At 55.2% G+C, this 9,660-nt stretch overlaps 1 protein-coding gene across 1 annotated transcript in view; it reads right to left on the bottom strand.

The window, feature by feature from the left end:
- Positions 1-4,919: 4,919 nt before the first annotated feature.
- Positions 4,920-9,660, bottom strand: part of IGSF21 (immunoglobin superfamily member 21) — a gene marked incomplete at its 3' end in the record, with an annotated part of 37,431 nt that continues 32,690 nt past the window's right edge. The window contains exons 4-10 of the mRNA XM_084300403.1: positions 8,167-8,285; positions 7,460-7,575; positions 6,795-7,245; positions 5,598-5,683; positions 5,243-5,435; positions 5,116-5,154; positions 4,920-4,993 (exon numbers count right to left, since the gene is read on the bottom strand). Of these exons, the coding sequence (XP_084156529.1) occupies positions 4,920-4,993; positions 5,116-5,154; positions 5,243-5,435; positions 5,598-5,683; positions 6,795-7,245; positions 7,460-7,575; positions 8,167-8,285 (1,078 nt within the window). The remainder of the gene's footprint in view (positions 4,994-5,115; positions 5,155-5,242; positions 5,436-5,597; positions 5,684-6,794; positions 7,246-7,459; positions 7,576-8,166; positions 8,286-9,660) is intronic.

Below are 9,660 nucleotides of genomic sequence, written 5' to 3'. Positions count from 1 at the left end.
TTTTCCATACCAGGGCAGGCGCTGGGGAATGCAGAGAATCCGATTAATGATTGCCGAGCCCCCAGCAGAGCAGGAACACGCTCAGCCGGGAGTTTGGGGCAAGGTGACTTTGAGCGGGCTGGCTGGCAGGAGCTGGCATGTAAGCTTTATATGTTTGAGTAAGGTGGGCTGGGCTGGGCTCGAGCGCAGCCAGCAGGGAGCTGGTGACACAGAGCTGGCTTTATTAGCCTGGCAAACAGAGGGGCTCAGAGAGAAGCTTGCGGAAGCACAAAGGCGACAAGAGGGAAGGTAACTCCTCTGAGCAGCCCGGGGACACCACCCTGCTCTGTTGGTTTTTGCTATTTAATACCTGCCAGGCACTGGAAGGGGAGAACACCTTGCTTGGTCCAGGGAAGGTCCTTCTTCCCGGCTTTCCCCCCTGGATGGGTGAAACCAGGAGGAACCTGAGCACAGGGAAGGGAGGGAGAAGGTAGCCTGGTGCCAGGCAGACCTTTGGTCTGACACCGAGCAGCTGCTTTGCGCCACTGAGTGACTAATTTGGCAGGCTTTGCGTGCAGCATGCTCGCTAACGAAGGGTGATGGGAAGTGTCCCTAAAGGCACCGAGCTCTGTTGGTGGTGAGCCTGGAAGCAGCGGGTGAATGCGGAGCCATCAGGAGAGGAGCTGCGGGCTTGGGGAAGGGAAAACTCCTGCAAGTGAAGCTACAGTGGAGGCAGGAGTGAAACTGCAGGCTGGGGGGTGGGGGTGGGGAAGGAGGATGAACCCCGGAAAACAAACAAAATCATTGGAATGAGGGAAAAAAATCAGGAGGGGAAGGAATTGGAGAGGTGGGAGCCATCACTTTGAAGTGAGGCATCACCGTGTTGGGGCTCCTCGCGATGCACGTGGGGATGGCAGTGGTGGTGGTGGAAACTGAGGTACGGAGGATGCCAGCCAATGTCAGGTCTGCTTCCTTCTCCCCCTGACAGGAAATCAGGAATGTGACCAGTTTCCATCTGAATTCTGAAGATTTTGGGGAATTACGCTTGCTTGACGTCCCCAGGTGCCCACGCCTGTACCATGGCGGGGGTGGAGGGAAGGGGAGAAAAGGAGGGGGCTTGGGGCCGTCCTGGGAATGGCATCCTACAGCAGCCTCTGCTGAGCAGGCTGAATTCAAAGGGAAAAAATTAATTTCCTTTCCCCCAGGGGAGCGGTTCTGCATGCTGAGAGATGTGCAAAGGAACAAGGCCCTGCGAGGGCTGCGCAGCCCAGAGGCTGAGCTGGGGAATGAGAGGGAGAGGAGACCACGAGATCTTCTGAATGCAAAACAAACAACAAACAACCCCCCCCCCAAAAGAAAAAAAAAATGAAAACAATCAACAACCAACCAAACAAAACCCACCAAACAGCCAAAATGTGGCTGCTGCTGTTCTTCTGCTTGTATGCAGGGCTTCACTCCCTGCTGGCTTGGTCTTGACCCGATGGGATTTGCTGGAGAAACGAGCCCTGGTGATGCTAAAACAACTTCCCATGTGAGGTGTGGGCACAGGGTATAATGGTGTCAGTCTCTCACGTGAGAAAGTGGGAAACAGGCTCTGCTGGGATCTTTTGCTTGCTGGCACCTGGGTTTCTTTGCTCAGAAGCTGACAGCGGTTTGCAGCACTGCTCGCCTTTGTGCGGGGCTTTGGTTTGGGGGCTGTTGTGTCTTTGTGTGCAGCCAGTGGAGGACCCCATGACAAACAGCACAATAGTTATAGGAAGAGGGTGGAAGCAAACCAGAGAGGTGCTGCTGGACCAGATCCCAGGAAGGGGTGCTGGCTGCTGGCTTGGCTGGTGGGGACCCCTGTGTGCATCCCAGACGTTGGCACCCCTTTTTGGGGTGGGGGTGCATTTGGGAAGGTATCACCTTGTGCTGGGAAAGGCAGCAAAGACAAGGTCAGGGGAAGGAGGATATTTGGATAAAGAGCCACACCTTGGTGCAGAGCGGGTGCTAGCATTGATGCATCCCACTTGCACCTCAAGCTCTAGCCCAGGGCCAAAGCAAGACCTGTCAAAAAACACCCAATGGCCCCACTCCATCTTGTGCCAAATTGCTCCAGGGCCCCAAAATCTAAAGCTGCTGGGGTCAGGGTGGTGTGTGGCGTGAGGCTGGGCAGACCTCTGGGGGCTCGGCTAATTGGCAGCATGCACTGTGCAGGGTCTGGCCACCTGTATGCTCCGTGTCCCTGGGGGCTTTTCATCTTTTGCTGCCGTGGTTTTTAATCAGCACCGAGCTCTGCATAGAGGGCTTCTTGTGCGGGGCTGTATGAATTATGCATGAGTTTGTCAGCAGCCCTGTGAACCTAGGCAAGTAACGGGGCCTGGTAACGATGGGATGGAGGCAGGGGAAGCACCAAGCAAAACCCGCTGCCGCTCCCTCCAGTATTTCCAGTCCCTGGTGAGTCTGTGTATCCCTGCCCTTGTGTCCCCATCCAATATCCCCAAAGGCTGGGGGCTTCCCAGAATTGGATGCACACCCCTGAGATGTAGGACTGCACTGCCAAAAGCCCAGCCTTGGGCATGGAGGGGTGTTGGGAAGGCTGTGGATTTTTTTTCTGATCGCCAGCGGGTTTTTATGGGGCTTGGAAAGGCCGAGCACTGTGCAGGGATTGCACTGGAGCAGGGGACACGGTCATTGCGAGCGGCGGTGATGTCTTGGCACTTGTGATTCTAATTGAATGTAATTGCTGCCTCCAAATTTTGCTAAAACCTTTTCAAAGTCCCCTGAAATTAGGGAACATCGATAACGCCGTTCCTTGGGGTTTTCAGCTCGCGTCATCCCTAAGAAGTGCGATTAATTTTTTACAAGCTAATCATATCTCTTAGGCAGATTGTCAGCGGAGGATCTGTCATCTCTCATCAATAATGAACCAAGCAGAGCAGCTCCATATCCCTGCAGCCTCCTGCATTATTCACTGCCAGGTCCTCAAAGAACTGGGGGTGTGGTGGGGGGCGAGGGGGGTGGGACGGGACAGGGATTTAATTGATTGTCTCCGTAATTCCCCGCAGGAAGGCAGCAGGTGAAGGATCAGAGGGGGCAGGAGGTGACAGCAGGGTCCAGGCTGTGTGTCCACATGGCACGGGGGGGTTCTCTGGTGGGGTGACACCACTCTGTGTCCATCGTCTCTGCTCATCTAGCTGTTGAGTCTGGACCAAGAGAGAGCTGCTCCTGTGCTCGGTGGGGTATCGTGAAAGCAGGCGGCACCTCTGCCCCAAATGAGAGGCTCATGTGTATCCCCCGTCATCGCTTGGGCTGTCCTGGTGATGAGAGGGTCCAAACCTCCATCCTTTTCTGCATGGTGCTAGATATTCTGCCACAGTTGTGTCAGCATCACCAGGGGAAGAGCAGAGTCCCAGATGGAGGGGTGGATTTGGGATGCGGGATGCCGAGCCCCCCAGTTCATCGGTCCTTTCCCAGAGGTCACATTACTCCTGAGATGGTGCTGTGGAGGGCGTGATGCCTCCCTAATGCTCATCATGTCCATGGTTCCAAGCTAAAATGCCACATTTGCATTTAAACAGAGGTTTGGGTGTCTGTAAATCCCCGTTTTCATAGAGAGCAGGCATAATGGGTGTTTAATCACTTTTGGATGCGGGCCCTGGAGCACAAATGGGGTTGGTGCATCTCCGGCCTGGTGAGGAACATCCGCTCTGCTGGGGCTCTGCTGCCTGGTCCACCGTGAGGGAGTAAAAGCAAATAATAACGAAGATTTTCCAAAAATATAAAGGCTCCCATCTCACCTAGGGAGAGGACATGTTTAGAGCAGCAAAAGCCTTTGGGGCTGTGTCCCGTGTCGCAGTGGGACAGCTGTTTTGGAGGGCTGGGGATCAAGGCAGCCGGCACCCCTCCTCACCCGAAAGGATTCGGATGCTCAGATTCCCTTGCTTCAGGATGGAAGTGGAGTCACTAATCCTTCTAAATCCCAGCCAGCCGGGGGCTCTGGAGCGAGCCTGTCCCTGTGTTGCTTCCAGCCCAAATTACAATGCTGGGTGATTTTGCGCATCAGAAGAAACTCCTGAGCCACTGTGTGTTTATTCAGCTCCTTGGAGGTTTGGAAATCGCTGGCAACAGTGAGTGGTAGGAAGTGAATCTGCTTAATAATAATTAATCATAATAGTAATAATAGTAATAATGCTTAGCACTAGTACAGGGCTTTGGAAAGCTGAAGCACCGCATGGCTGCTGGCTAATCCTCTAGGATTAATGGTTCCCGGAGGAAAACGCAGGGCAGCGAACGCCTGCGTGGTGCTGGTTTGGTGTTGGGAGGGTGGTGTGGAGCACGGGGCTGGCTTTTTGGGACTCACCCTGGAGCTGAGACCTGGAGCAGCTCAGTGCGTCAGTAATGCGGTAGGCTCAGGACCCTCCTTTCTGCCAGCCAGGCTGTGCACTGGGGATGGTGTAAATGTGGGAGAGAGATGTTCCCTGCTGCTTTTCCAAGGGAAACTGGGCCCTTGCATTTGTTGCACCAGAAAGCTTTGCGTGTTCCCCCCCACCGATCAGACCTTGCACAGTCCCTGGGTACCCCAAGGTGGTCCTGGGTACCCCAATGCAAGGTCCTGGGAGCCCCAAGAAAAGGTCCTGGGAGCCCCAAGATGGTCCTGGGCACCCCAAGGTGAGGTCCTGGGTGCCCCAAGGTAAGGTTCTGGGTACCCCAGGCAGTCCCTGGACGCTCGCCAAGTTCCCAGCCTCTACCCTACAGGAGGCAAAACATTCAGCGCAGCCTTCTACCAGGGCAGATTTTTTTTTCCTTTTAATTAAATTGTCTGAGAAAGCCAAGACACAGACAGAAAGAGACCGAGACTGTAAATAACATAGGAGAGAGAGAGATAACCGATTGACAGAGGTGTAAATGCCGGGTGGAGCCGTACAGAGGAAGAGGAGGAGGAAGAGGCGAGTGAAGCTTCACGTTAGCTCCAGGATCACTGTTAGGGTGAGCGCCAAAACTAGTCTGAAGCTGCGGTGGCCGGTAACTGAACCTAGGCAGGGGGAGAAAAAGGGAAAGAGAGTTTACAGAGCCACAAATTGATATTCGGCTTCTAAGTGGGACAGGGCCAGCACCTCTTGGTTTTGGGTTCCACCTCCTCTGGCCACCACTCACCGTTGGAGTCCTCTGTTCCACGGGGGATATTTGGGTTTTCTAATGGAGAGAAGCAGCAGAGAGGTGTGTTAGGAGGGACTGGGAGGGTGTGGGCATGCAGGGAGGGGTTGATGCAGTGGTGCCATACCGAAGACGATGAGGCGGGTGTGGGTGTCGGTGGAGCCCAGGGGGTTCTGCGCGGTGCAGCGGTACATGGAGCCGTTGAGCTCGGCCGGTACCCGCTCCAGCACCAGCTCCTTCCCGGCGTGTTCGGCGCTGCCGTCCAGGAGTCGGCTCCCCACACGGGTCCACGTGAAGAGGGGCTCGGGGAAGACTTCGTTCTACACGCAGGGGACACCAGCGTGGGGACCGTGACCCTTGAGCCAAGGCCACCCCTGTCCCAGCTTGGTGGCCATAGCGCACCCTTGAAGCGCTGGTGTGGATGCAGGGACCCCGTGACCCCATGGGGATGGGGGACGGCATCACTGCGTGGGGACACTGACCTGGAAGCCCTGCACCAAGATGCGAACGGTGTCTCCAACGCGGGCTCTCGTTGGGGTCATGGTGATCTTCGGGCCCTTGGGAGCGACTGCAACAAAAAGGGACAGGGAGAAAAGGGGCGTCAGCCCTCGGCTGGGGTTAACGAGGGTTTGCTGAATGGCAGGGGGTGCGAGGAGGCTGAAGGCTGGATGCTGGATGGACAGACTGCAGGCTGGCCAAATGACCGGGCCAGCAGGCTTGATAGATGGCTGCATTGATGGCCAAGGATGTACTTCCCAGCCAAAACAGGGGTGGGCTGGTTTGATGCAAGGGGTCTAGAGGTGGGCACCTCAGGGAAGTGCCCCCAGGATGAGGTAGTTTTGGGGAGACAGTCACAAAGCTCCAAGGGCATGAAATGCCAAGCACAGCCCTACAAAGAGGGGAACCCCCTCCTCTCCCCATGCCAGCCTTGGGGCTGGGGAAGGGGCTCATGGCTGTACCTGTGCCTAAATCCAGGGCTCACCTTGATGACTTCGGTGTTGGGCAGAGACCAGTCCGCCAGTCCCCACCCTCTGTATTGCACAGCATCACCTCCATATTGCCTTTTTTGGGTGGCCAGCTCATATTAGGGATATACACATACATATATATTTACCATACTATTTATATATGATGAAGGGGTTAATGGGAGACCTGCTGTGTCAGTCCCAAAACCTCTGCATTGATGGAGGTGATGGGACACACAGGCTGGAGGCATCTTAAGGGGTGAGGAACTGATCCTGACCAGTGTGGGGTGAGCTTTGCCATTACAGGTATTGGAGCTGCAGGGGCTGAAGCCAGTCCTGGACTTGTGTGCAGGGCAGGATGATGCCCAGTGCAGGAGTTTTAATATATTTCTGAATGGTTACATGCAGTCTGGGGTCATTAATGAAGGTGAGGAGGTGGTGGGAGGGCTCCCAGTTAGCGAGCAAGAAATGTAAAAAAAGCAAAAAGTCCAAAAAAAACACACACAAATATAAAATGCAAGAAATGCAAAACTGACTAAGTGGAGGAAAGCAATAAATGCAAAAAGCAAAAATGCCCAATGCAAAAAAAAAGGCTGTAAACGAAAAAAAAAAAATTAAAAAAGAGAAAAAAAAGCAAAATTGCAATAAATCACCCTGCCTGCCCCCCAAAAAAAAGCCAAGAGACCCCCCTCCAAACACGGCCACTGCCCTTACCGAGCGTCACCTCTGACTGCATGGGCATGGAGAGCGCCGGGTGCTTCACCTCGCAGCTGAAGAGCGCCTCGTTGTCGATTTGGGGGTTGAGGGTCCAGGTGAGGGTGGCCCGTGCCTCCACCGTGCCGTCGCTCACGGGCGCATGAGTGTGGCGGAAATAGTAGATGGGCTCCGCCACGTGCACCCAGCGCGGGAACTCCCGGCTCACCACGGTTTCGGGGATGGCTTCAGTGGCGGGGCCCCGCTCAGCTGCCAGCCCCCGGGGGGGCTCGGCGGTGTTGGGGGGCTGCCCACCCCCCGCATCCCCGTCGGCCGCTGCCAGCGATTTGGGCACCTTGGTGTCATCCAGGTCACGATGCAGGAGGTTGCGTGGTGCCCAGCTCCCCGCTGCGGCCGGCGGCTCTGGCAGCGGGGTGGCCTCGATGGGCTCCCCATCGCGCTTGAAGTACACCTGAGGAGGGGACAAAAGGGATGGTGAGCGCACGGGGACACCGCCAGCCCCTTGTCCCTTGGGCAGCAGCGCATGGGGTTGGAACCCAGGGCTCTGCAGAAGGATGCAATGGGGCGAACAGGCAGGTAGGTGCCCTGCTTTGCCTCCAGATCTATTACATCTGTTATATATATATGTAAAAGATATATATTTAAAATAAAGATGATGGGCTCACCAGCGGGGCGGGCTTGCCGCCGGACACCACGCACACCAAGGTGAAGTTCTGCGCCTGGTAGCGGCTGAAGGGCGCTGGCGTGTCGGCGGCGATCACCGAGATGGACGTCGGCGGAGCTGCGTCAGGGATGCAGAGCTGGGGCGTGAGCACAGTGCCCCCCCCCAGCCCCAACATCACCCCCCAGCCCCCCGAAAATCCCTGGGGTTGTAAACTGGGAAGCTGTCAGCTGGAGGTCGCCCCTTGCTCCATCACTAAAATGCCTTGGTGATGGTTTCAGGATCGGTCATAGACCTTGCAATGGTTCCCCTCCATCCTCCTGTTGGCAGCTGGGTGCTCACTCGCCCACATACTTATCATCATCATCATCACTTATCATCATCACCATCACATTGCCATCATGGACACATGGTCTCCACTATCACATCGTCATCACCACCACACCGTCATCGCCATCACAGCATCATCATGGAATGGGCTGCCCAGGGAGGTGGTGGAGTCACCGTTTCTGGGGGTGTTCAAGGAAAGGTTGGATGTGGTGTTTAGGGACATGATTTAGTGGGTGATACAGTGGTAGGGGGATGGTTGGACCAGGTGATCTTGGAGGTGGCTTCCAACCTTAATGATTCTGTGTTTCTATGATCCTCGCCATCATCATCACATCACCACCACCCTCGCAGCAGCAGCAGCAGCAGCAGAGCTGCACTCACCCATCACGTTGAGGAATATGTTACCAGATGCCAGGACCACTTTCTCCCGCGTGGCTCGGTCATAAATCCCCACGTGACACTCGTAGGGGCCGTTGTCCGAAATGCGAACCTCGGGCAGGCTGGGGAGGAGAGAGGGGACTCACTGCCAGCCTCCACCCCGGCTGACCCCGTCCATGGCAGGAGGGAGCATCCCGCTAAGGGTGTTGCTTTTCAGCAGCAATGAGCCGCGGATCAATAAACTATTAATAACTGCAAAGGCTTCAGGAGCGAGCTGTGTAATGCGGTTTAGCAGCTGGAGTTTACCGGCACTGACAGCTCCTCAGGAGGGTAAGTAATGGCATTCGTGAAAGGAGAAGCACACAGGAGGTAAAGGCACCGCTGAGAGCAAAAACCTGCGAACTGCGGACATTAAACGCCCGTGAAACGCCGACGTTAAAGGCTCGGATCCTACGGACCCCCCTTCCAGCTGTAGAAAAGAACGGCGAATAAAAAGTATCAAAAGCACAAACTCTGAGCAAACGTGTTCCTGTGCAGGGCATGCTTTGATCTATATGGTATCTAGATTTTTATACGTATTTAAAGAAAAACACAGGAGAGGAAGAGATGTGGGAATGCAGTTGAGGTGGAAATGCTCCAGCCGACTGCAAAGGAGCTGCCCAGCCACGGAAATTAGGATATAGCCACCAAGCATCCTCCCAGAGTCATAGCCATGCCAAAACATCATCTGGCTGCCCCCAGCTTTCCAAAAAAAAAAAAAAAAAAGGAAAAAATAAAAAAATATTTTCTATCCCTAAAAAAGGATTTCCCTCAGCACTCAGGTGTGCACCTTGCGGGGCTTCCCCAGCTAAGGGGGAAACACGGCGGCAAGCAAAATTCGGTGGCTCCTTGCCGAAAGCCCCTGGCTGGCTTCCCACGCCTCCTCGCCGTGCGAAAGCCCTGCTAGCGCAAACAAGCCCCGCCGACGCGAGCAGTCGCTTGGCAGCGCCTTTTAATGGACGCGTCGCTCTCAACTAAGCCTCCGCCATCTGTTGCAGCCTCTAATTACCCACGCACGCGCGCTTTGTTAGCGGGGAAGAGGAAAGGGAGAAGCGGTCGGGGTGATTTTGGGCTCTGCTGAGATGGAGAGGCTGCAGCTGGGCTGCCCCGTCACAGCGTCTGCTTCTCGCTGCAGTGGATGAGCCCTTCAAGGTTGCAAGGGGATTTGGGTGCAAAACGGTCCTGATTGGGTCACGGTGAGGTTTCTGCAGCTGTGGTCCAAGAGAGAAGGGCTCCAGCCCTACAAAGCTCCAGGGCTGCCCCATTGCATCGTGCAGCCAGGCTGGGAAGCCGTGCAGATGCCTGCTGGTAGGTAAGCAGGGATGCCACGCTGGTGGCAGAGCCACAGCCTTAAGACACATGTCCTCTCTCAATCCTGAACTGATTTTTTGGGGTTTTTACATATGTCTTTTTTGCCATTTGCTCCTGGGAAACATCACTGAGTCCCTGCTTTCCCCA

The sequence above is a fragment of the Netta rufina genome (assembly GCF_964035555.1).
Source record: "Netta rufina genome assembly, chromosome: 22".
Lineage (NCBI taxonomy): Eukaryota > Metazoa > Chordata > Aves > Anseriformes > Anatidae > Netta > Netta rufina.
The sequence above is the reverse complement of the archived record's forward strand: the minus strand, read 5'-3'. Positions and strand labels throughout refer to the sequence as shown.